Genomic DNA, 27,453 nt, shown 5'->3' with positions numbered 1-27,453 from the left:
TGGTCCCACTGTCTGCCTCATATAATCTTTGTGAACCCATTGATAAAATGTTGCTTTCAAAGCAAGTTATAAATAAACCCTTACACGAAAATCTCTGTACCATTAAAAGCCCATCTGTTAAAATATATTTTATCTATTTGAATATCTTTTTTTATAAGGCAGAACTGAGAAAAACTTTTTTTGCAGTGCTTTATAAAAACTGAGGATGTCCCTTCCCTAAGAAGGAAAATTAATGCAATTACTCTGAAACGTCTAGGGGCTTTTTTTCAAGTCTGTCTCTCAGATGATAGGCAAATACACAGTTTAGGGAAAACAACTCATAAAATAATGTGAAGACTAATCATCCAGCTTCATAGGTTGTACCGGTCACTATCACTTAAATTTATTCCATCACTTCTCTATAATTAGAACACATAGTGCCAATTTTGCCCATTCTTTCCAGTTGAGCCAAACTGAGAGAACTACGAAAAAGAGTTCCCAGTCCAGTTGTAAAGACACCATCAAAACAGTAGGAATATGATGCATTCAAGCTGCTGTGCACTAAACTAAATCTTCATACATAAAAAACAGTGGAGTCCTGCATATATGTTGTCTATAATGAAATAAATTCACTATATCATTCAACTTAAGAATTGATTTTTCTCATCTAGCTATACAAAAAAGAGCAACAAGAAAATTCAAAGCTGAATGACAACCTTGAATGCTTGATTTTAACTTACAAAAAACCCCGAAAGAAAACAAAAAGAAAAACCCTAAACAAAAAAAGTAATCACACAAACAAACCAGAAGCAAATGCTTACACAGCAGATAAGGAGCTATCCTTCTTTGGTTTCTTCTTTTCTCGAGCATCACTAAAATCGAGAGCAGCTTTGTCCATTCCTAGTAACTCACTGATCCTGTCACGGCCATAGAACTCACCATATTTATCCATGACCTAAAGTTAGGAGGAATATGCAATCAGTTGGGTAGATCAGCTGTTTTGTAGTCTGGTTTCTGAAGACAAAAAGTTTAACATACACAATCATTTTCATCTGTCTTTTTCCATCTGACTATCATATTAGTCAGTAATTATTTTTTTCAAGAGAGGAAGAGGTGGGTATCAAAGATAAGATGTACCTACTCATTTAATGAAAACAGAAAGTGGAAAGCAACACAGCAGAAGGAGAATAAATAAATCAATATCATCACTGACAGGAAAAAAAAAATACTGTGACTCACACAGGAAAGAGATGTTTTGAATATTCTAGCTACATGAAAAGTTCTGATTAAAATAAAATAATTTCTCAAAGACAGTATTTGATCCTTATTAGTTATTCCTTCTAAGAAGAAAAAAAAAAAAAAACCAACATATTTATTCTGTTTAAAAAGGTTTTTAAAATAACCTAAATGCCTTGATTGGGAATTTTGGATTTTTTTTTTTTCTTTTAAGGGGAAGTATTTCACTTTGAAATAGTTGTGAAAAATGCCCTCACTTATTAACTAGCTCCATTGCATAATTTTATGATCATATTTTTGTTAGTTAACAATGCAATGAAACTATAATACACATAGAAAATGTAGGAATCAAAAGATCTTGAACAAAGAGGTACAGCTAAAAATTATTTTCAGTGAATTCAAACTATCCTCCATCTCTTTCTTACAACATTTAACACGTTTCATAAGAAATTTTAATGGAAATGAACATTTACTTGCACTCATTCTCACTGAACAAACAGCTCCTTCCTAAATATTATCTCTCTCTTCTCATTTTCAAAAGAATACTCAAAGAAATACAAGATTTTGGATAACCAGATCATAACTAAATGACTCCTGCAGGTGCAGTGGTATTTTACCAGCTTTCTAATAAGCAATGCTTTAAATCTTTATTGATATTTTTGCAGATTTTTAGAGACAAGTCTTCTTTGTCACACAACTGAAAACAGTGCTTCATGACTGTAGATCATTCACTAGGCTGGGGATTTAAGTATATTTATATATAAATATAAATAAAACATTCTTTGCAAAATACTGTATTTGAAGGCACTTAAATCTATGTAGAGCAGTTTCTCAGCCAAAGAAAGTACCAAACCTTCCACACAATTTAGAACAATGCTCCTTTACTTCTAATAGGAACCTTCCTTGACCTACTACATTGACAGAAGCAATGTAGAATTTTATTTCTTTCTTGAGTGCTCTGTGTAATTTACTCCCTCCTCTTTGCTTAGACAGACAGACAGAAACAGGTATCTAACCACTTGAAATATGCAAAAAATTTACTTTCAACAGCAAAATGAATACACAATTCAAAGCATTTTTAGACAGGTTGACCTAAAACTTATGAAGCGGAAGAGCCTCTAGTATTTAAAAAGACATATTTCCAAAAGTGTGATTCAAGATTGGCATTAAATGGTGTAAAGGAGGGGTAAATCTGATCCAACATCATCAACACTCTCTTTTTCAATTGTGACCAAACGCACTAGGAAGATTAGTCTTGTTGTAAGCTACGGTGCATACATTTATTTTGTAAGACCAAGCTGAGAAAACATTTGACATAACATTCGTAAGAAATTAACTTCATCTCTGCTTAGGGAAGACTATTTTTGAGAGACACAGAGAGAGATTGTTAGGTTATGTGATAAAAGCTCATCTGCACACCCACAAAGGACCACAGAGAGACAATGGCTGGGGAAAGAGTCCAAAGAATACCCTGCCCAGCTACTCCCAGGCCCATCACAGGACCCATCAGCCCATTAAAGGTCCATCTCCTCAAGCCTGGAGGAGCCCAGGGGCACAACAGCAGGCAGGAACCCAAGCTACAGACTCTCAGTGAACTGGCACCCTGCCTGGTCCCTCCCAGGGCTGTCCCTGGAGAGCCTCAGCCTCAGCATCCAGGTGTGAAACCCATCAAGATGAGTCACTGGGAGTAGCTCTCCAGATCACCTTTCAGAATAAGAGGGTTACTGCCAAGGGATGTGGGACACATTATGGGATGGCAAAGGAACAGCATTTCAGGATTGCACGGAATTTATTATTGGATGTTATAGGGAGGAAGTACAGGTGGGAAAAGGTGTGGATTTAGGTGATTTGAGGAGGAACAAGTGTGGGAAAATAGAGTGATAAGTGACAAAATGGGCCAGATGCATGTACATGGTTTATTTTAACTTCTTATATATATTTAAAAATAAACCTTACCTTTCTTTTCACAAATTTGTCCCAGTAGTTATTTGGAAAAGACCTGAAAAACACAGATAAACAAGATGACATTTTAGACAATCATGAGAAGACGCAGCAGTTACTAAGACGTCGTAAAAATTACATACTGATTTTGTTTCTAAGAGGCTCTTTGTTGTTGCTATCACCAGCTAGTCATTTGTGAAGTCACTGGTATGAAAGTTGCCAAATGGCGTTCAGCCTACCATGTTAATGTGGCTGGGAAAGAGCGGCGGGGCCGATGCCTGCAGAGCGGGCTCTAAAGCAGCTGGGTCACACAGTGCCACAAGGCAGAGAGTCGGGACTTTAAAGATGTTCCTAAAGGAGAGCCTTCAAGAGACACTAAAAGGACGCAAAGCACAGTTCACTCTTGAACTGACAGCAATACACAATGATCATCATGTTTAACAAAAGAAAATATTTTTTTTTTTTCTTTTATGGAACGGAAATAATTTTAAAGCAAAAAAACGGGGAATGAATAAGATTAGAAATTAATAGTAAACATTAGCATAACAGACACTTGAAATATTTTGTATATCTTTCTTAGAAATATATCCCTCACAATTGTTTATTTCAGACAAGCTGGATGATCAACTATATAACTGTGGAGATTGAAGAACAATTCCTTGCAAAGCTATAAAGAGACAGAGTAGGTAAAAACTCACTGTGTGTTGATTACAAGTCTATCCCACTGTCCTTTAATATCATCTTCTGATGGCTGCTCAGTTATATACAGCCCATCAAATTCCAATTTCCTTGCCACTTCCTTTTCTCTCTTAAAAATAACCAATGGAACCTGCAGTTGAAAAAAAAGAAATATCAGGAATTATTTAAAATGAACTGATATGTCTGCAAATTTTTAAGAAAAGCTGGTTGTTATGAAAAATTAAGTATGAAAACTGAACAAAGAAAAAACAGTATTTAAAAAAATTAAAAGACTTGACAATTGCCCATAACACTGCAAAAGTATAGATACGCAAGGACCAGATCATTCAGAATCATGTAACTACAGTGTACCACACAGCTGTAAAAAAGATCGGCAAAAACCCTGAAAAAGGATCCTTCAAATAAAAATAGTTCTTCAGTGCTACAGAGCTAGTAGAGCTAGTCAAGTGAAAGAGAGCTAAAATAAAAATAATTTTTAGTGCCAAAATATGCATTTGGGATCACACTTTTGGATTGCATTTTGATACCCAGAGGTGTTAGAGGTCGCCTTTCATTTGTTAAAGAATTCCTGAGGTTTCACAGTGGGAAGCAAAGTGGTTTCACAGCAGAGAGCAAAGAAAGACTGGAAGCAGTTAAAAGAAAAATCCTTAAATCACATTCACATTCCATATACTTAATTTGTGCTCTGTAGTTCTTTGCCAGCAGCTGAGACACCTGAGCAGTAAGGATCAGGCTTAACCTACAAAAACAGTCTTTCATCAGCTGGATGACATTCAAAATTACATTCCAAGAAGGCAGATGTAAATAAATAGTGGTCCCAGTGGAGTGGATTTTTCTTAGAAATCTGTTATTGACAAAAAATAAACCCTACCCTTCTCTGGAACTATTTCACAGGTTCCCAAAATTCACCCACACTGCATTACCCACCTTGACTGTATTACTAGTGAAGACTGGACATGAGTATACTGAAATAGTAGTAATAAAAATCAGACTACTCAAGCAACATGGTGATTGCATTAGATACAATAACAGCAGTTCCAATCTCATTTTCAGACAGCTAATTGAGAAAAATTTAGTGGACTTCATGCAGAGCAGTCTCCAGAAGTAAACACATCATACACAGACCTGCAGTTATGAAGATTTTTAATTTTGAAAGCAGTAAATCTCCAAAGACAGAGACTGAAATAATATTTACTCTTTTCTTCAGGGTTTCAGAATCAGAAAGAAGGCAATTCGTTATGGCAAATAATGACAATAATGTCTTTCCCTTCTAGTCAGAGAATAAATGTAGTTTGAAAAAAACAATGTGGGAAAGTAGCCTAAAAAGTCATAGTGGAAAAAAACCAAAAAACCTATGAGGTGGGAGAAGAGGACATTAAGCCTGCAGAGACACTTAAGGTAGAAATGAAAATCAACCACTTAATGCAGTCATATGATGACTATTTGCCTCAACTACAAATGCAGATTGTGTCTTTTTAGCATAGGAAAACTATTATCCATTGAAAGAGGAAAAGAAAAATATCAAGGACCACATAAAAGCTTAAAAAAGAAATTAAGAACTTACAATTGTAAGGACAAATGAGCAGCCATACTGGGTCATAGCACAGGTGCATTTAATTTAGTACTATCTTGGACTTTGGCCTATAGTTTTTGCCTTGGGAAGAGTGTAAAAATGGGGGAAGTACATCCCAAGTATACTCCTTCCAGCTCCGGAGTTTTATGGCATTTGGTCTTCCTAAACCAGAAGCAGCATTTTGCCCATAAAGGTGCCATGTTTATTTCTTACATCCCTAACAGAGATCTTCTGCAAGATATTCCTTTAAAAGATGCTTAAGCTCCTGCCAAAACACTGCCACCAGATTGTGTATGAAAAGCAGGCATTGTCTACAGCCACAATATGCAGTAGCCCAAAATGTCGCATAGTTTTCAAAAGACCCAGATGACAGACTAGTAACGCAGACACTGTCATCTAGCTTCCTCTGGCCATGTGCATGCACAGCTTGTCTTTGATAGTCACAAGCAGTTTCTGATACAGGTTATTGCTGTAATTGTCTGGCTGACATAGTAACGGTGCAAATGCTGATCCAATGATCCACTGTTAGCCCAGCAAAGCAGGCTCCGGCCTGTAAATTCCTGAATTCACACATCATGTAACACAATTTCTGTGTAGGTTACACTAACAGAATAGCGTTTCTTTACATGGTCCCTCAACCTGCTGTAAGCAAAGTTGCTATGACTTTGTTCCAATTTATACCACTCAATGGGTAGAAAAGTTGGGAGCAAGAAGAAAAAATAATGATCATTTTTTCTTACTTTCAAACAGTAATACCCTATGATGCAGAAGAATGAGATGACTGTGTGTAAGATGGCCAAAATCCGCAGCGTGGGCTCCATGTAGCCACTGCTTTCTTCCAGGACATAATGCACTGCAATGACCCTCTGGTTGTCGCTTTCCAGGCTGTTCATCTTGGTACTTTCACCAGCAGATACCACAGGAACTTCCTTTTCTTCTGTCACAGCAGAGGTGGAGACCTGTTTAAATCAGTGAATCTTAATATTGCAGCTGTATTCCTTTGACAGGAGCTTTACACTACTACAAGCTAAGTAGTATAACTGTGATACCAAGTAGTATAACAATGATACCAAGGACAATATAATCATGAGGAAAGAATTTTTTGCATAAACATGTCCACAGAGAATACCATACGGAGACCCTTTCATCTTGTTACACCAATCTGTGATAGCGTGCATTTTCTTTCTTTTTTTCCCCACTCTGACCACGGTAGCAAATTTGGGTCATACTGAATTTTATCACATCAAATTCAAGAAATGGCATAGCCCTCTCTGAAGAAATCCAGTCAACTCCTGACATTCCCACATGTAGTCTTTATCAGCAGGGCTCTGCCAGAAACTGATTCGAGTCTGAAGACTCTAGAGCTGTAATAACAATACTAAAAATCTTGACAAGGAAGATCAGTGATATCCCAGGCAGCTTAAGATGATGTAACTTCTCCTTGCTGTACACACCCTCTCAGGGGAGCATAATGGCACAAGAAAACATCTCAGCTGACGTGTGTTAGTTTAAGTTGCCAGTGAAGGCTGGACTTGGCTGACTCACTGTACTGTGAAACGGAGCATCTGAGGCATGGGTATGCCATTCATTTCTGTCACAGCACAGAACTTTGCAAATAGCTATTTGTGTACTGGAAGTCTATTATTACTTCACACACACACACTTTAGCTTTCATCATGTTAGATTGCTGAAGCGGCAGTATGAAGCAGATATTTCATCTGTTAGGTTAGGCAGTTTTACCATAGTATACCGTCTACAAAACCTGAATGTTTTTCAGTGTACAACTTGGAAAGTAATATTTTGTCAAGTTTACCTTATAGAAAAGCAGAATGAAGTTGATGGCAAAAGCAACAAACAACGCCAACATCCTCATGTTGTAAAAGTTTCTCGCAAAATAATTCTGAAAATAGAAACAGAAAATATACTTTGCCTAATAATGATACTGCAATCATTATTAGGTTGTTGCATGGGGGGGGGGTGTTTGTTTCCTCTATGGAGCTTTTTATAGAATTATAAATAGAAGAAGAAAAAAAAAAAGAAAAAAATCAAACATTTTGAGCGATGTATTGTACAAATTCTCTCCTACTCCGTATGTGCAATAATGGATAAAGGACCGTTCGTTTAACTCCATGCAGAAAGGGATGAAGGATTTCTAATTCTCTCTTACATCTTTTCCATTATCCTCTCAATACACTTAGAGACAACACAGAGATATCACAATGTAATAGTAATGTGACAGTAATACAGAAATCTCTATCTTCCCTGTAACTCAATATTCTTGCATATGGCAAATCATTACTCTTACCAAGAAAAAAAATGTTTGCACATTTTTTTTATTTTAAATCTTTTTCTATTCCAAAATCAATTGTGTTTTTACCAGATCAGCAAAAAGTTCATCTGTTACCTAAGTACCATGAGTAGAAAGCTTCTCTCACAATATGATGCTATCAAAAGGATTGTAGAAATGTACCTTTTCCTTTCCTGACAATTCACAAACCTTTTTAGCACATATTTGGAATGCTTTAACTCTCAATGGAATTCCTCCATTTTTCAGCCCTAACCATAGATGACTATTAGGGAATTATTAAATGAGACTATTAGAAGAAAAATTAAATTAAATTTGCGTGACTGCTACATCATTAGCCCAAAAAATGAATCTCGGTTCAAAAGCAAAACTTAAACACGTAACTCCTTATTAAGATTGTGACTGCAGTTTTGTAGGTTTGCTATGGTAGTCATCTTAGAAGTAGGTTGTCCCTACACAATTGTATCTACTGAAAGGGAATTTCTTTTTGCTTTGCATTTCACATTAGCCTTAAAAAATATGTGTGGAATCTCCTAGCGAATAAAAGCATGGATTTTAAATAGTTCTACAGCAAACTCAGCGATATCATATTTTACTGAGACACTCTCAGATACAGTTATATTATTTTAATTACTCTTATTTTCCACAGGTTTTGAGAAGTTTCTCAAATAATAACTTGCTATTTCACATAAAAGATCTGTAACATCTTTTCTTATGAGTTTTAGGCTGCATGTTGTATCTTAATAAATTATTTTCATAGGAGAGCTCCTAATTTCCCAAAGTTGTCTCTCAGGGAAAGAAAAATCCTACAGGCTCACAAGCTGCTGTGAAAATTCAGATCATTTTATTCACATATAAATGCATGGCTGTTTTCCAATGATGGACAGGCATCTCTGAAGATCTGGGTTTTGGACAATCATTGTTTTTCTAAGAATTAATATCTTGTCTGCTAAGTTATTTGTGTGTTTCTTTTCTCTAACATTCCAGTTAAACCTTTGCCTTTATGTCCTTTTTATGGATGACGGTGGATACAAAATTGAGGTTCATCAGATGCAAATTTGTCTTTACATTGGTAGAATAATATGGTGGTACACATCCCTGCCAACAGCTAAACAGTCTAGAGAACAGCTTACAAGAAGCTTCTGCTGGTATGCAATGATTTTCTTCCAGAAAGCTGATTCCTGAACTTCTGGTTCTCCATATCTGTGAGCATGAAGTTGTCTTAATTTCTGTTTCCCTTTGTCTTCTTTAGCTTTCTCCTCTTTTTCTCCATCTTCTCCTCTTAGGACACAAACGAAGCCAAAATATTATGTCAAGTTAATAAAATTGCTAAACCAAAAATTAAAATCACACCCTGAAAGAAACCATTGCGTCTCTTCGTGAGGCTCAAGTAGTCATGACTCATGCAGTTCACACACATATCCCTCTTCAGCACAAAGCGTTGGTGAGGGTGACAGTCTGGTTAAGTCTACAGATAATTAAACTTACTGGTTTGGCACCTTGAAGTGAGGATGCTAACTGGTAGAGGCAGGTAATGAAGAATCTGCCAACCTTATTACCTGAGGGTCTGCTTCATAATTGTGCAGCTAATACTTGCACTGACAAAAGTCTGGAAGTTGAGAGCTTATCTGTATGAGTGCCTATATGTCTAAGTGCTCCCCTCCAACCTCGTGCACTTGAACTATCTGGTTCCCAACAAGGTTGCAAAAATCTTTGGTTCTTCTTGCATTTACAAGCCAAACCAAGTTTAAAATTCTGCATTTCTGTTCACCTGAGGAATTCATAAGTACCCACTCCAGGAGGACACAGGAATAAGAAAGCTTGGCAGCATTTGATGTGTGATTATCACAATACCCCTAATTACAGAAAGCCATAGTTACTGGGCTGCCTTCTCCAAACACATGATCTAAAGAACTGTGAATTATCTTAGAAGTTAATTTGACCCGACAGCATGATAGATGAAAGGATCACAGAAGTCAATTTGAAGCCAAAACAGAGTTAGAGGCAACTTATAAATTACATTATTAATTTCTCTGTACCTATCTACAGATAGAATAACTGATGTCCTAAGCTGTTTCTCTTACTAGAATATACTCAACAAACTTTCACTTGAAAGTTCACTTGAAAGTTTGTCTTATGTTAGGTGTGACTTCACAGCAGCTAACAGTGCCAGGCACTGCACTGCTCACAGAGGAACTGCAACTCACGCAGTCAAGTGGAAGAATCAACAGTGAAGTGACCTTCAAAAGTCAGCAAGACTCTCCTTCAGAAAGTTATACTGAGTTAGAAATTTGCTTTACTGATTTGGAAGAGGAGTTTTTTACTGGCAAGTGTTTGTCATCCCAGGAGAGCAATAAGGATAGAACTTTGAACTAAGGGACCAACTTACAATTTTGACAGTGACATGTTGACTACAGGAACTGTACACGTATCAGAATTGTACATGTATCAGGAACCATAAAATACAGGGATGGAGTGTCATACTTTTTACTGGTTAAAACCAAGCACTACGTTTTGCTTTCCACTATTTTTATTCTGAGCTCGTCTCATTAACACTAGATTTTAACCTATCTTAAAAAGATTAAAATGATCATTTATCAAATGCCAACACTTGTTCTCCATAAAGATGTGAAAGTACTCAGTAATCGATTAAAATTACATTGGAATATTAAGGTTTTGCAAAATCCAAATAACTCAAAACAGGTCATAGCAAATGGCAGGGGCAAAACAGATTCAGTCTCTACCACTGATGGATAATAAGCCTCTGGAACCCAAGTGCTCTTACAATTTTTCAAACAGATTTTCTTTGAGCTTTCAGACTTGCCAAAACCAACTTAATCAAACACATTGTATAAGAAACTAAATTCACATTACAAAGGATGCTGATAGAAGAGGAAAAATCATAAAAATCTCTGAGTGATGCAATTTACATGGCTTTTCCTTGCAAACATGCATGGATGTGGAGAATGGTTAAAAAAAAATCCTAACTGTGGAACATGAATGGACACAAAATTAAAGGCAAAGTAGTAAGTACATATGAAGCTGATTTTTTAGTGAAACAAACCACATTTCACAGGATGAGAAGTTAAAGTAATACATACTCTGCTTTTTCAGGTTCAGATTTTGTTTCCTCCTTCTCTTCCTTTTCATCTTCTTTCACCTGCTCCTACAGAAAGTCACATTAAAAAAGTGTCTAAACACTATGATACAGTACAGAATTAAAATGATAGTGCAGAATGTTAGACTTTTTTTTTAAACAATTGAAACCCTGAGAGATGATCTTTCAATTTACATTAATGAAGAGACATTTTAACACTGAATTAAAAGAAAATCAAACCACCTTGTACTTAGACAACTCTGTGGTAATTCAAGTTTATGACATCAGAGAGGGTAAACACCAGTGACTATACGTGATTCCTTAAAAAACATTTCACAAAACCCAGAAAAACATAGATGCAAGTTTTGTTTCAAGACTGTATTTAACATACAAAAGAGGGAAACATACAGCAGAAATAAAAGACAATTACCTGGATTTTTTCCTGCACCTCAGGCATCGGAGCTAAGGAGGGAGTGCTCAGTAAATCACTCAAACCAGCATTTGGATTGTGAGGGATCAATTTATACTGTCCACCTTCTCGTTTCAAATCCAAACCAAATATATCTGAGAGTAGATCACTCTCATCAGATAAAGTTCTCAGATCTGTCAGGTCTTCTGTAGGCAATGCAGCTTCTGTTGGCTTCCTTTCCCCCTCTTCTCCCTCCCCACGCACTTCATCCTGAGTGGGATCTGGCATATTAGCTAATAGTTCAGCCACCTTGATTTTCTTTGCTCCTTCTACTAGGCTTCCTCCAAGCAGCAAACTACATATGATGCGAAAGAAGCCCCGGATGACACTACAAGCAAAATGTAGTAAGCCCATCAAAATGCTCCAATAGGAAGAAAACAAAGCCATGACCATGTCCTTCATGGTCATTTTCTTCACTTTTTTCATCTGTTTCTTTAGGCTCTTCACGCTGAGCATTTTCATAAGAGTCATTAAATTATACTTGAGAGCTACTAATGCTGACTTCATGGTCACAAGAGAGAAGAAACCCATTCTAGGATCCTGTTCCTCAGGCTTATCTTTCTCATTCTCCTCTTTATTTGCTGACCTTTCATTCAGATCTGACTCAGAGATCTGGGCAGCCAGTTGCATTTCAAAGATGGTATCCTCACAGAAATTAACAAAAAGCTCCATCTTTTCTTTCTCCCCTCCTTCATTTACAACATCAAATATAAATTGTCTCTTTGACTCTTTTACCTGAGGTTTCTCCCACTGAGTCCGACTTGACTCACTTATTTCAAAATAAACTCGTTCAATGCGCTTCGCACTGCCCATGATTTCTATGCGTCCAAGGAAAGGCTGAAAGTAATTCAGGACACTCTCCGACAGTTCAAGAAAAGTTTGCAAGCGGGTATCATGGGGCATGTGTTCTGACAGGTTGGTCAGGAGAACAGCAACATTGAAACCAATGTCTTTGGCAGGTTCATGGAATCGTTTCACAAACTCCTCGTAGTCCAGAGTCTCATTCTCATCGGTTTCAGCACATGACAGCAGAAACTCAGTTTCGGACTGGGTGTAATGCTTATGGCTTTCCATTGCCTTGTGAAAATCCCTCTTTGAAATTATCCCTTTACCATCAGGGTCATATTCTTTAAATGCATCAGAGGAAGTCAAATCCTTCAATTTTAAGAACATATCAAAAAACTTCAGAATCATCTCCACATTGTTGGACGATTCCACAAGCATATCGACCATCTGCTTGCCAATAGTTCCATTCACAACATTACCTAGATGTGATGACATGAAGTTAGAGATATTGATGGCAGCAAATGTTATGGCAAAGAAAAGTGTCTAATAATGACTAGCGAAATAATCAAACAGTAAGAATGATATACTATTGGCTAACACACTCACGTAAGATAGCTAGCTGTAAAATCAGGAATCTTTTACTAATAACACTACCCTAAGACTTGGAAAAAACATAAGTGACTAAGTATTTGCCATTAAAGAAAGGAAGAACTAACAAGCTCTACAGAGAGACATCTGTTACAATACATGAGATTGCATACTATGAATTTTACTATAGTGCAATATAGACAGAACTAGTGTCACATGAGTTAGGATGAGTAGCTTAGTATTGGGTCTGGCTGAGATGGAGTTAATTCTCCCCACAGCAGCCCTCATGGTGCTGTGCTGTGTATTGGTAGCTAGCAAACTGTTGATAACACACCAGTGTTTTGGCTACTACTGAGCAGTGCCAGCACATATCAAGGCTGTCTTTCCAACAGTTGGGAGGCGACACAGCTAGGACAGCTGACCCAAACTGACCAAAGGGATATTCCATACCATATGACATCTGCTCAGCAATAAGAAACTGAGAATAGGGAGAGGAACAGGGCGGGGGCATTCATTGTTTTTTGGTGGTTTTTTTTTTTCAATGTTTGTCTTCCAGAGTAAGGGGTACGCATACTGAAGCCCTACTTCCCAGGAAGTGGCCAGACATTGCCTGCTGATGGGAAGCAGAGAATAATCTTTTGCTTTTTGCTTTGCTTCTGCATGCGGCTTTTTGCTTTAGCTACGTTAAACTGCCTTTATCTTGACCCATGAGTTTGAGGTTGTTTTTCCATCTTCCTTTCTCCCCTCCCTGCCTTACTGAAGAGGGGAGTGATAGAGCGGCTCTGGTGGGCACCTGGCCCCCAGCCAGGGTCAACCCACCACAGTTACTCATGAAGAACAGCCTACAATACTAAGAATTTACTTTCCTTCTCAGTGACCTTCTATAAGCAAAGCATGCTACACTGCAATCTATGCTACATTTACTGCCGTCCCAGTTTTCTCAAGAAAATAAATGTGATAGGATACATGTAAGAAGCAAAAAGGAAAACCAGATCTTTGGATCATCTATGCTTGGTTAGTCCAGTATTGGAAGCACTAATACAATACTATAAAGGAGCTAAAGAAATAGTATTTCTCGACAATGATTACGTTATCTGGGGAATCATAATTTCAGGTACTAGCTATAAAGAACATTGAATCTAGTCACTAGATGAATCAAAATCTGTTCCTTATGGCTAAGATCACTACCAAAATAAATGCAATATAGTAAAGGTGTTAATAAAATGACTGATAAGTGGTTCAGTTTCTAGAACTCAGGTTTCCAACTTCAATAGTGAAAAAACCTTTTCACCTAAGCCAAAAGAGAAGCCAAGTTCATGGAAACAACGTAAAACTTTTACTAGAGTTGGATTTTATAAAATTCTGACATTCAGAATTAATATAAACTATATCAACTACACTATATAAATCTCCCATTCACTTTAAGACCTAACAACTCCTCTCACAATTGAGACATGAAAATTAAAAACATGGAGGAAATTGGAGCATTGTATCTCACATGAAGAAAATCACAAAGGTAAAAGCTTTGCTAGAACAACTGTGAAAGAGGATTTTAAATTAAATTTTTACTACCTTCCAGCATTGACAGCAACATGACCACCATATCCTTCTGAAGATCCATTAATTCTTTCAATAATTCAATTTGACTGGAATCCTAAATAATGAACACAATATATATAAGATATCTATTGACTTCTTTGACATTTGTGCATGCATATTTCACTCTGTAACAATGAGACTTAGAAATTAAGAAGCTAGTAGTGTGAAAGTTGAGAATACAGTGAAAAAATATTTCATTGCTTGATTCCTCACTGTACATTTATGGGATCAAACATTTACGTGATCATCTGTTTTAAAGACAGTAATTTAAGAAAGACAAAGTGAAAACTGAAGGTGATGAAAAAATTTTAAGCAATAACTTGGTATGTCAAGCTCATAAATGATGACTCTGTAATGTTTCATGTCAGCTAAAATATTGTTGCTGTTGGTGTAATCTAGTTTATAGCTATGAAGACTTGAAAAACAACAATGGCAGCAGCACATAGACTTCAAAATGTAACATGATTCAAATTGAGTGATTCCACTATAGGCCACTAAAGTTTTTTTGGGAGAAAGAAAAATGAAATAAAATTTCAAAATATTTATTGATAAAGTTGCATTAGTATATCCTTAAATAGACATGATATTGATTCTTTTAGCCATCTTTTATCTCATTTGGCTTATCAAGTTTACTATTTTGCTTGCCAATGATTTCAATCTGGAGTCTATCTGGATAGATTTATTCAATTATTTAATTTCTTCCTCAATGACACATTGTTATGTCATGCTGTTCATAAGGTAAACTTAAGCATTGCTGGACTTCAATAATTAGTACAACAAACTCCAGGTACATTATGGCAATTTGGATCTTGGATTGAAAACAGCACAAGTTGGAAATAATGAAGATTTCTAATTGATTTGTCTTGTAAGTTTTCATTATAAATCTTCTTACTTCAAAAGTTGCTTACAACTTGGATGATCTTTGTTCATTTAGACTTAAAATTTTACTTTCATTTTCTGCCTAAAGAGATTTCTTAGGAAGTATTACCAATATCACCTTGTTGCTTCCTAGTATAAGACTAGAGAAGGAAGGTGCAAAAACCAAACAAACACAACAGTGATTTAGATTTGTTCCTATTTAGTTCTTGTTTCAAATATTCTTCAAAACTGCTCTGGAAACTCCTGATTTAAAACAAAAAGCAAATACCTAGCCCAGGCAGGCCCCTCTTACAGACAAAAGCCATATGGCAATTCCTTATGAATCCATTCAGCCACACTACACCTTTGAAAACTGGTATTCTAATAGAATCTGAAAGGCTTATTAATATATTCTTGCAATAAATATAAACGAACAAAAGAGCCCACGTCTATTCTGGTCTTTCCCAAGGCTCTGCTGGCCCCCTAAAGGACCTCCCAAAAGTCAAGAGCTTGAGCTTCATGCAGGAGAAAGACACCATGGTTATATTTTACAAAAAGTTAGTAACTTAAAAAGGAAAAAGTAAAACAAAGATACCTGAGACAGCTTCATCTGCATGTGGGCAAACACATGAAGAAAACCAACTACTGCATCCCATAGCCTGCTGTGTGCCAGACTTTGCTGATTCCCTGTACATGGCCCCTATTGTTCGGCGGGGGGGGAGAAAAAGAAAAGCAGAGTTGATTTGCAAGGAACTCAACAAAAACAGGAAGGAAGATATATAGGAAGTGCATAGCTCGGGGCTGTCCTTTAGAAACTGCTATGAAAAATTAAACATATATAGAATTATCCATTTAATAACAGCACTGACTGTAAGCAATGCCTATTCCTAATAACCATTCTGCCTCTGTTTAAGCCAAGTCCCAATTTACTAATTCCGAACCACATAACGTATATCTGCTTGCAATTTTAAACTGCAAATGCTAAAGGGGTACATATCTTCAAGCTGATTCTTCCCTATGTAGTTCTGTAAATCAGAAATAACTTTATAAAATGTTAATGCAAAATTGGCGTAAGGGATTAGAGAATCAGACTCTTGATTTTTTTTTTTTCCGCAGAATATTCTAGCTGTTGTAGAACACAGTGCTAAAGAATATTCTTTCAAAAATTCCAACTTCTGACAAGCAGGAATACAAAAATAAATGCATCTATTTTATATTTCTATCTACATTATATCTACCTACATTATGTCTTCATGTCAAAAGCATGATTAATTTTCTTTCAAATCCATAAAATTCCAATGAAACTAATTTACCTGGATATACTCCGTAAGAGTATTGAAAACTTGTTTTGCAACCTGGATGGCTTTGGAAAAATTTCGTTGTCCTTGCTCATCAATAACATCCTTCCCAGAATAATACCAATAGAAATCACTAATGGATTCCTAAAAAGCAGTTGTGAGAAGCAGAAAAAGATAATGTAATCAAATTGCCTCTATCTGGTTATTAATCATGATAAGAAAGATAACATTAGCTAGCATCCTAGTTCTAAACAGTATATAGTTTATAAAGGTTTTAAATGACCCCCCCCCCAAACGATTCTCAGGTATTACTTCAAGAATTGTAGTTTCGTCTCAAGGGATTCAATAGGAAAACAAATAAAGTGAAATAAATAATTAAAAAAACCCACAGCAAACCTCAAAATAAAATTAAAAAAAAGAAAATTAGATCTCTTGGTATCTGCTGTTAGAAATACAACCACCTGCATTCTGAAAAGGAGTAGTCAATAGTACTACCATGCTGCATGCTGTTCATTAAACAATTTGTCTTTATACTGCGTGCTTGACACCTAGTCAATAGTGGGAGCAAATATTGCTTTGTAAGCGTGATTCCTCTTTCCGTTTTCCCCAAAGGCGAGCTTATTAAAGTTTCAACAAAGCAAGCAATGGAATTAAAAACATTGTATTGTCCCTACAACTTCTACAGAATGCACAAGGATAAAAAGCAATGTTGATAACTGCAGCAAGTTAAAACCCAACAATTTTAAAAGTCTGGAATTCTCAGACCAAATAAATAAAAGGTTAAAGGGAAAACTTAACTAGATAAATAATAAAAAAAAAACAAACCACAAAAAACCCCCACCAATATATATTTGCATGCACAGTGATTTTCAGAAAGATGAGAGTAATAGGTAAAAATGATTAACATTTATCACAAAATGTGTTTTCATGTCTTCCACATGCTCCAATGTGGAAACAAATTAGACTTTTTTCATTATTTTCTACCGAGTGGTGACAATGTAATGTTTTCATATTTAAAGATTAGGGACATAATTCGATGGTTGAAGGGTTTTTAATCTACCCTTCTGCCTTGTTTTTTTTCTTTTTGCCTTTTTTTTTCCTCAGAAAATGATACGCTGTTCTTATGCTTCACTCCATGCCATCCCATGACTATCGATACAGCAGCCCAGTGTTCAGACTAAATGAGAACGTGGATGAGGAAGCAGCTGGCTGAAGCTTCACTTGAACAATACAAAACATGCTTCAGTCACAGGGTAGCCTCAATCAACAACCTGCTAACGGTATTCACTGGTACACTTAGCATGTATCTACCTTCTGCCTGCTCTCCTTGGTTAACAGACTCCATCACATTCTTGCACTGAAATCAGTCTTGCACACTTTTGTCACCTTTGACTCTCACAGTACAAAATAACAACTCTTAAAGAACTGCAACCAGTAGAGAATTACAGCCTCTCACATCAACATGGGCTACAGTGACCAGAATAAGTGTCATGACAAAAAAATGTGCTCCTCTAATAAAACAGATATGGATGAAGTTTGATTTTGTGGCAGCAAAACATGTGTTGCTGAAGGAAATTCCAGAGAAATTAAGAACTTTGGAGTCTCCACATACAAACTTCTGCCTCATGATCAAATTAAATGAAATAAATTAAAAAACTAAGGTAAATATTATATAGCTGCAAGTCATTATTGTCATCTCCTTAATTAATATATAAGTTAACATACCTGAACTCTTAATAAGTAATCCACAGTGGAAATTATAATATTAACAGTTGTGTTGTTACCAGTCTGGGTTCTCAGGTAATTCTGAAAATCTAAAAATTCAAATAAAAGTTAAATTTAAATTTACTTAAGTGTTAAAGACTTACAAAACTACTCCTGCAAATTAATTCTGATTTAACATGATCTAGGAAAGTATAGCTTAGAGGAATGGATTTTTTTAACTCCTTTTTTTTTTTTTTTTTAACAAATCGTTTTGAGAGTTTCAGTATTTTATTGCAGAGATCATATACCAGTGAACTTCTGAAGACAGAACCTTGATTATCTGTTTTGTCTGTAGAACTTTAACTTGGTCTTATTTTCATCTCATTTATGACTAATTTTACAACTCTAGAACTCCATCAATATCAACATAATTACATCTAGTATATATTGTTAAGCAAAAGCAAAATTAAATCATGTAATTATACAATTCCTGATTACAAAATCACAAATATGTCCAATGACTAAAAGAATTTTTTTTTTTCATTTTTCTTCTTCTTTTTCTTCCCTGATAATGACACAGAGAACACAAGGAACTTAATAATACTTAATAATAAAAATACACTTAATACAATGTATTTGTATAATTTTGGTTTGTATTTTAAAAAAGATTTTACTTCTTCAAGAATGGTATTGTGCATGTTGTTGTAATTTCACATACAATTCTAACTGACATTAGTACCAAATAGCACACGTCAGAAAGCATACAAATGCCAAAAGAACAATAAATACACCTTCCTGTCATATTTTTCCCCTGAATCTTCACAGACTATAAACCATGTACATTTTCCTATATAAATTTACCTTTCCTAGTAGGTGAAGATCCAAAACCCATCATTTTGGAAACTAATATCTTTTCTACAAAGTTAAAGCTGATTTTAAAAAACAGCAATTTTATTCCACATAAATATTTTCCATTCATGTAGGGTCTAGCAGCAACTCCACCTTTCATAATCTTTTATGAAGGCTGCCAAACCTTCAGCAATGAAGAGCTTTTATCTTTAGTTACCATCGCCTTGGTTTAGCTGACTGGCAGCCTGCCACAAACCTGAATTATGTCCTTCACAAAGCAACTGAAGGAAGCGGAAGAGGTCACAGGTGAACTCATCATCTTGCATCACCTTTTCTCCTGTAGAAAGGCCAGATGGAAGCAGATCATCACATGCTGCCAAGTAACACCCCACAGCCCCTGAAGAAAATCTCCATATTTAATTTGAAGAGGAGAGAAAATTTATAACCACCAATTTATCTGAAGCACATATGACTTGTGCTTTGCAGATAGCTATTTGGTTAAAAAAAAAAAAAAAATTATGGAACTTAACTTTTGATTTATAAATATGGCAGCATGAGCTTGGCAACATTTTACAAATAATCCATGATTTACGTTCTTGTTTGACTTTGCTGGGCATGAATGCTGCATTACATACAAAGGTTAGGACTGTACTTAAAAATACAGGAAGAGATTTAATCAAACAGTAATGAAAATAATTCCTCAAATAAACTATTAGGTTTTAAAATACTCTAAAATAACCCACGCAATGTACAGCCGTGTACATTCTCAAGAATCATTTAGGCTGAAATAGTTGAAGATTTAGTACCTGCCTGCTGCTGACACAAATTGGATGTTGGGCATTTGTCTCCCTTGACAAAATAAAGCAATAAACTTATGATGATCTAAAACAAATGCCAATGTGCTTTACTGAATTAGGCCCTTCAGTTCATTTTTTGGTAAATAGCTAATATCCAAATGTATAAAGCTTCAAAATATTTTCTGGATTCTTCACAGGAAACAGCATAGTAAAAAGCCCTCAATTAACACACCATTATTTCAATTACATGAATACATACAGTTAACGTTGTACACTGATGTGTGAAGAGGAGAAACAACCATTCACCCAGGAAAACAATCACGACTGAGGAGAATGTAGAACAGCTAATAAAATGACACAGGAGAACAACAACATAGGTGTTCAAAACAATAAAGACCACCTACAGAAAGTAAGGATATTCCTATCTAGAACTTTGGAAAAGTATTTGGAATGTATATGGCAACAAAAATGGAAGCCATAAAAACTACTTTTTAAGAATATACATCATTTGAATATGTGGCTAGGTGCTATTTGTAGACAACAAAAGGAAAGGAGATAACAATGTAAGCAAACTCCAAAAGAATTTGGAAGATCTTTTTTTTTTAATGGGGAGATATTTTCGGCTTTTATCTGAGCTTCAAAATCCCATGTCTACAAAGACAATAGTTTTAGAGTGTGAACAAAAGGAAACCAGAAGAGTGAGTAAATGAATTAAAACTTAAAAGAAAAAAAAAAAAGCTTTTTTCAAAAAGGTTATAGACAATAATACTTACATTAACAATTACTGACATACTGTTTTATTGGTGGGCAACTAATTATAATGTCTACATTTATAAATTATTATATTATTATAATTACACTATTACAGCTGAAATGTAATATTTAGTACAATTTGGAATCTATATAAATGTGAAAATTATTAGAAGTTTAACTTTACATAAAGTCATGAACGATTTCCAGGTCGAGCTAATGGACTTATCAGTCCACAGCCTGTGAATTTTAAAGTGAGAAGCTTCATTAAAATGGTAGGGTTAGGAAGCAAAAGCATTTTGAAAACTAATATGAATATTTTTGAAGTACAGAATTTCACTCTTTCCTGTTGCTATCAAGAGATAATGTTTGGTATTAAGACCACATAGCACCAAAGTATATGCCAACACAGTTTCTTCTAACATAGGGAAAGACAAAATGCTCTTCCTCCTAATTCCAGACATCTGCTTATGGTAGTGTCAAACAACATACAATTCTTTGAAGAATGAGCCAAATACTATAAATGACATTCCATGACATTTTTCTCCAACCCAGATATAAATACCAGATATATAGTTTTTCAGTCACAGAAGACTAAAAGTCCTTTCTGCTAATTAAACTATGAAAAATAAATGACTGCTTCAGTCAGTGCTGACTAATGTATACATACAATATATGCCCAAGAAGGCAAGAAGGCAAAATCAAGAGGTGCCCGTGCACTTAAAAGTATATTGTTCAACATTATAGGCAAGTTCAGCCCTGCAAGATATTTTAATACATTGCTGGCCAAAGGCCAGAGTATGCCTGCAGGATTAGTCACTTTTTTTAATTTTATTTATTTAACTGAACTCCTGTCATGCTTAAAGTTACACTGGGAGTCACATACTTTGTATATTATATTGGGTCTGGCTGAGCTGGAGTTAATTTTCCCCTGTGCTGTGCTGGGTACTGGTAGCCAGAGAGGTGCCGATAACACACCGGTGCTTTGGCTACTGCTGAGCAGCGCTGGCACAGCACCACGGCTGTCCCTCCAGCATCCCCCTCACCAGGAGGCTGGGGGTGGGCGAGATCTTGGGAGGGGACACAGCCAGGACAGCTGGCCCAAACTGACCAAAGGGATATTCCATACCGTATGACATCTGCTCAGCAATAAAAGCTAAGAGAGAGGAGGAGGGAGGGGGGTATTTGTTATTTATAACTTTTGTCTTCTGGAGCAACTGCTACACATACTGAAGCCCTGCTTCCCAGGAAGCGGCTGGACATCGCCTGCTGATTCGAAGTAGAGAACAAATCTTTTGTTTTACCTTTGCTTCTGTGCACAATCTTTTGCTTTTGCTTTATTAAACTACCTTTATCTTGACCCATGAGGTTTTTTCCATCTTATTTTTCTCCCCTCCCTGTCCTGCTGAGGAGGGGAATGATAGAGCAGCTTGGGGGGCACCTGGCATCCAGTCAAGGTCAACCCACCAGTTGATCTAGATGAATTTTTATATTTTGCAAAAATAAGTATTATAGAAAGACAAAGAGTTGGTGGAGCCTGTACCTTCACACTGTGTGTAGCTTGACTGCTGAGATGGCAATGATATTTTAAAATAACTCACACGGAAAATTGCTAATGTATTATGGTTGGAAAAATCAAGCCCATAAAGGGCCCAACCATGTATTTCTTACATATCAAGATATCACTGAATCTGACCCATTTGGAGGAATAAGACTACAGAATAAGTTACAGTTTAATATTTTTCCACCTCTATTTTTCTTGCCCTCTTATCAAGGAAAATTTTTTCAGAACAAGAAGGAAAACAAGTCTCAAGTTAAAATGATTATACAGATTACTTTATGAAGTAATCTTCTGGCTTTTAGTACACACAATGGAATTTAGGAATTTTGATAAAATAAATTCTAATTGTAATATTGGAAGGGTCTGGAAGAGTCTTTTATTTAGCTCTACTGTAAAGAAATAACAAAATGAATACAAGTTCTTGCAAAATTCTGCAAAATCAGAAGGTGTTTAGGTACATCGTTTCACACAGGCTGAGAGGTCCGTTCCTTTTGGAAATATTTTTACATATTTCAAAATGAAGTAAAACACCCCTGTTTCAAACAGCTTGGCCACACTAAGATTGAAAATAATCCTGGTTTTCAATTCTATAGCTGATCAAAACCAATGCTGGTATTGACAAGAATTGTAATTTTCAGATGTTACTTATTGACTGCAAGAGGTGTCTGGTAACCACAGAACTGAAGTGCAGATCTGTTGCTTTCTATAAAATCTAAGAGAACAACCTTTGCTGCTGTGCACACAAATTCATGCCGGTACACACAAAGATTTGCATAGATAATGTACTTACAAGCATACACACTGTATATAGCATGACTTAGGTTGTCACGAAACCATGTTCTTTAATTTCTGTTGATATGATGTATATTCTGGCATATATATTTGCTTAGATGTTAAAATGCTGCCGTTGCTCATGCTGTATGTAAATGATGTGGCTACACACATGAAGGCTTTAAGCCTGTGGTTTTTGCAAAACTGGTAGCTTGTGTTTCTGATGTATAGGAACAAAGGTATCATGTAAGTAATGAAAGTAAGACTGAATGAAAAATGAAATACATGGGTTATTTCCTTGAAAGTGCATGTGTCCAAGTTTAATAATTCTCTCTGGTTTTTGGGGTGGTTTTTTTTGTTTTTTTTTTAATATCTCCTCAATGGAAGAGATCTAACATCTATTACTACTCTCAAACATTGGTCTGATGCTACCTGTTACAGAAATATACAAATACTTTCAGCTTTCAGAAAGGAAAAGGGCTCCTTTTTGATGGCTTTTAAGCAAGAGTAAAGCTCTCCCATGATAATCCAAGTGAATTTATTTTATCACAAGACCTGGGCAATAATGGATTGGATTGTGAATGCTGCATGCCTTTGACTCTCAATAATCTGATTCAAATAAGAAAAGTACTTTCTTACCAAGTGATGCATAACAATTTCTCTGAACTGAAGCTACTTGTTTCCTTTCAAATGCAAACACTGATTCAAATACAGTGATATAAAGGTGGAAAACACTCCTCCAATGTAGGCTACAGTGGAATACCCAGAATTTAAACACTCACTTTAAGTGACTAGGTTGGTGAAGGACAAAAGCATATTTATTGATTTCACAATATTAATGGCTGAAAATAGCCCTGATGTGTACCCTCATTATAGCTTTTTATTAAATGGCATGTGTACCACAGTTTAATAGAAAGTCCTTTAAGACCTACTAACAAATCAAATTCCATTCTAAAATTATATTTTATTCAAATAAGCCTTCTGTGAACTTCTGGAGAAACAAAACAATGCCATGATTCAATATTAAAAGATTAAAAATAAAAATAGAACTTTCCTGACAAAAAGGGGGGGGAAAGGTAAAATAATCTACATGTAAACTTAACATCCTAAATTTTTTACTTGATAAGTAAAACAAGTCTCCCCAAAGGAGAAAAGCATTGCACTTTCAAGATTTTTGTGACTCACAGTGAAATAGCATAGAGTATGAGTGTTAAATGAAAAATGAAAAACCACTGCAAGATAATAAGCATTTCTACATATCCTTGATTTTTAGCCCCCCTTTTTTGAAAAGGAAACAGAACAATCAAAACAAAATACATACAGAAGAAACAACATTGAGTACATCACAAAAACAAGTAAGAAACACATTTGCTAAAGAACCATCAATGTTGTTACCAGTGGGGGTTCCAGGGTTTGGAAAGGGAAGGTAGTACCAGTCAGAGGAATATCAGGACAAGGAGCTTACGATGCGGACAGCACAAAGAAACAGTTGGAATAGAGCAATAAATCTCACATCCATGTTGACTCAGTACAGGGCTTTCTACCTATTGCCAAGGTTGACATGGGACCAGAAACAAGCACTGCCCTTGAAGAAAACTTGACTCGACTCCCGTTAAGCGTCACCAGTAGTTTTTCTTTGGCCTTAGCAAGAACAGTTTCAGGCTTATAGGTTGTAAACTCAATGACGATTACTCATTAATACTCATTACTCTTCTGCATCAGATTCAGATGACATGAGAAACAGGCTACAGTGCACGTTTTATATCCCATTGTTCCCTTGGGAATCAATAAAATGAACTTTAATTGAGGAATAATTAATCACTCATAGAGGAGGTATCTCCCTCGAAAAAAGGAATGGGAGAAAACATTTCAAGATCTTTGGTACTTCCTTTGTAGTATTTACAGATGGTTATTCATAGGATTGCAAACAGACATATGATGTCAGGTATCCCATAAAATCTTGGATACTTCAAAACTGTTCACTACAGGAGTTTCTCCACAGATACACTGGCTGGGCTTTCATAATGCTATCAGGTATTAATACCAGTACCTGTACAGCTCCTATGTAAACTACTTTTCAATGAATTGAAAAAGGTGTGCTTCATAATACAAAAAATTATTGTTATTTGAAGTTGGCATAATATCAAGGATAATGTAACCCTGAAAAGGAAAAGTAAGTCTTTTTTTGTTTGGTTTTGCTTTGTGCTGTTTTGAATTTTCAATAGCTGAATATTAATGCACAAAAAAAGGTGCTGTTAGCAAATATTATCCCTTTGTGCCAAGAAATCTTTGACATAGTGTGATTACTGTATCTTGACATTGCTGCTGCTCAGTATCAAAGAAAACGAAAACACATGATCCTAAGTGTAGAATTTTGTTAATCTGCTAAATAAAAAATTTTCACTGAGAAAACAAATAAAAAATCCAGATCATTCCCCTCCCCAACATTTGGCTAACGAAAAGATATTTGCTGTGTTTGATCTTATTTTTTTCTGCTGAATGGTATGCACATTTTGTATTTTAAATTCTCATTTCTCATGGCAACAGGAACACCTCATGGCAGCTGCTCCTACACAGCTCTTCCTTTACTTGAAGTAAGGAACCTTTGAGTTATAGGAACCTTAACACATCAAGCAGCTTTCAGAGCAAGGAAGAACTACCTGTAAACATTATTGATTCCTCTAAATCAGCGATGCACCACCTCTTTCTTGTATCAACTCCTGACCGCATTAGATAAACCTAGCCAGTGGCAAGTCCTCTCCTTACTAACCACCCTCAAATCCTCACTGGATCCACCACTGATTTCCTGTGCTTGCACAAATCAATGCAGCGATAAAGCCACATTCAATACACAACATAAATACTACAGGAGGACTATAGCACAAGGCTTTGTGTATATATAGGTAAACTTTTTTTTTTTTTTTAAACATCCATCCATTGCAAATACTGGGCTCACTAAAATGAAAATAAATAAAAAAGAACAGAAAATAAAAAAGTTTAAAAAAAGCTTGCTGCTCTTACATCTAGTGTGCCAGTTACTGTGCAAATCCTGAGAAAGGGAGGAAGAACAAAGTGGGGAGAGTTGACACAAAAACCAAGAATTTGGTAATATGCAATCATAATAATAATAATAGAAAAGAACCCACTAGTTTAAGAGTCTTACAGGAACAAAAAATCTAATGCTGTTCAGGAGCTGTACAGTGCTGACACAAAGCTAAGAGCAGGAAAAATAAAGAATAGGCAGTTGTTTTTAATAATTACCACGCTCATGAGTGATGACTGAGGAAGGGAGGACAGGACAATTAGTTCAAAGAAAAAGAAACAGGGAAAAAAAGAAAAAAAAGGTTGAGAAATTGTTTTTAGCAGATACAAAATATAGTTAGTATAGGCTTTGGCAAAATTAGTTCTGTACTAAAAGAGAAAGATCAAATAAACAGAAAATAAAACAGAAAAATCCCTCAAATGAGGAAGAACAAAAATACTCTAACATAAGTAGAGTCAGTTATGCGTATTAAAGATTTATTATATTTGCATGCAAAATTAGTCATTTGTAGAAATAGAGGCAGCGATCAAAAGAAAAATGAGCCGATATCTTGACAGTCCATTTCAAAATCCAACATTATAAATGTAATTATTTAGTAGTAGAAATGTTGTCCAAAAGAGCAAAACATTGTGCAGAATAATCTTCAGTAAAACATGAAAGTAACGGCGAAAACCTTATAGCTGCATCAGTGCAGATGATAGCTGCATCAGTGCTCAATCCACAATATTGTGACCAAATTTTATCCACATGGGTTCACTTTATTGTGTTTACTCATATAAGTCTAGCAGGATTTGATCTATAATTTAAAGTGCGGGAGCACTTTTGGAGGAGCAGCATTTATGATTGGTCTTGAGGTCATTCAGTCAAATTTAATACTTCATGATTTTGATTTGAGACAAGCAGTTGAATATTCAGGAAATATGCCAGAAAAAAGAGCTACAGGCACAATAGCCAATGAGATATGCCATGTTGCAGGTATGAATTATGAGCTCTCAAATGCAATAATGATTACACACTCAAGCTTTTTTACCTTATTTTTAAGATAAAAACATGTTAAAAGATTAGGCCACTGTAGGATTTAAACATAAAAATGCACCGTAAAAAATTCTGAAGATAAGGGGAGAAAATGTGCTTTGGTAGCTCTATTAAGTCACATAAGAATGAACCTAATGTTTCCAGACAATCACAGTAAGGGAATAGTAGAACTTACTGTCAGACAGAAAGAAATTGACAGTGAACTGACAACACAGAGAGTAGAAAGCCAAATTGGTTCAAAGTCAAAAGTAAAGCACAAATTTTGTAATATTTCCCCAAAGACAAACAGAAAAGAATTATTTCAAAGAAAAAGCTTTCCCAGCAGACTTTTTTCCAAACAGCAGATACAGTTCCCTCGACCTCTAATATTTAACTTATGGCTTAACTAAATTGTCTGTTTTTCATTCCAGCCAAGACAGTTTAAGAAATCAGGTGGGAACTCTTAATTTCATTTCATGCTGAAACTGGTTAGGGACTTCTGAAATGTTTTACATGCATAAACACTGCTGTTTGTA

The 27,453-nt window shown here is 35.7% G+C and overlaps 1 protein-coding gene across 7 annotated transcripts in view; it reads right to left on the bottom strand.

Moving 5' to 3' along the window:
• The window catches only part of RYR2 (ryanodine receptor 2), a 429,918-nt gene that overhangs the window by 18,881 nt on the left and 383,584 nt on the right, over window positions 1–27,453 (bottom strand). For all 7 annotated transcript variants that reach the window (XM_075748765.1, XM_075748768.1, XM_075748767.1 and 4 more), the window contains 13 exons: window positions 19,238–19,318; window positions 18,154–18,242; window positions 16,444–16,572; window positions 15,726–15,830; window positions 14,246–14,327; window positions 11,261–12,564; window positions 10,835–10,899; window positions 8,867–9,014; window positions 7,242–7,328; window positions 6,169–6,387; window positions 3,855–3,985; window positions 3,172–3,214; window positions 801–934 (listed from right to left, as the gene is read on the bottom strand). In XM_075748765.1, coding sequence (XP_075604880.1) covers window positions 801–934; window positions 3,172–3,214; window positions 3,855–3,985; window positions 6,169–6,387; window positions 7,242–7,328; window positions 8,867–9,014; window positions 10,835–10,899; window positions 11,261–12,564; window positions 14,246–14,327; window positions 15,726–15,830; window positions 16,444–16,572; window positions 18,154–18,242; window positions 19,238–19,318 — 2,617 coding nt within the window. The remainder of the gene's footprint in view (window positions 1–800; window positions 935–3,171; window positions 3,215–3,854; window positions 3,986–6,168; window positions 6,388–7,241; window positions 7,329–8,866; window positions 9,015–10,834; window positions 10,900–11,260; window positions 12,565–14,245; window positions 14,328–15,725; window positions 15,831–16,443; window positions 16,573–18,153; window positions 18,243–19,237; window positions 19,319–27,453) is intronic.

This window comes from Balearica regulorum, chromosome 3 (assembly GCF_011004875.1).
Source record: "Balearica regulorum gibbericeps isolate bBalReg1 chromosome 3, bBalReg1.pri, whole genome shotgun sequence".
Classification (NCBI taxonomy): domain Eukaryota; kingdom Metazoa; phylum Chordata; class Aves; order Gruiformes; family Gruidae; genus Balearica; species Balearica regulorum.
This window is presented reverse-complemented; position numbering and strand designations above follow the sequence as displayed.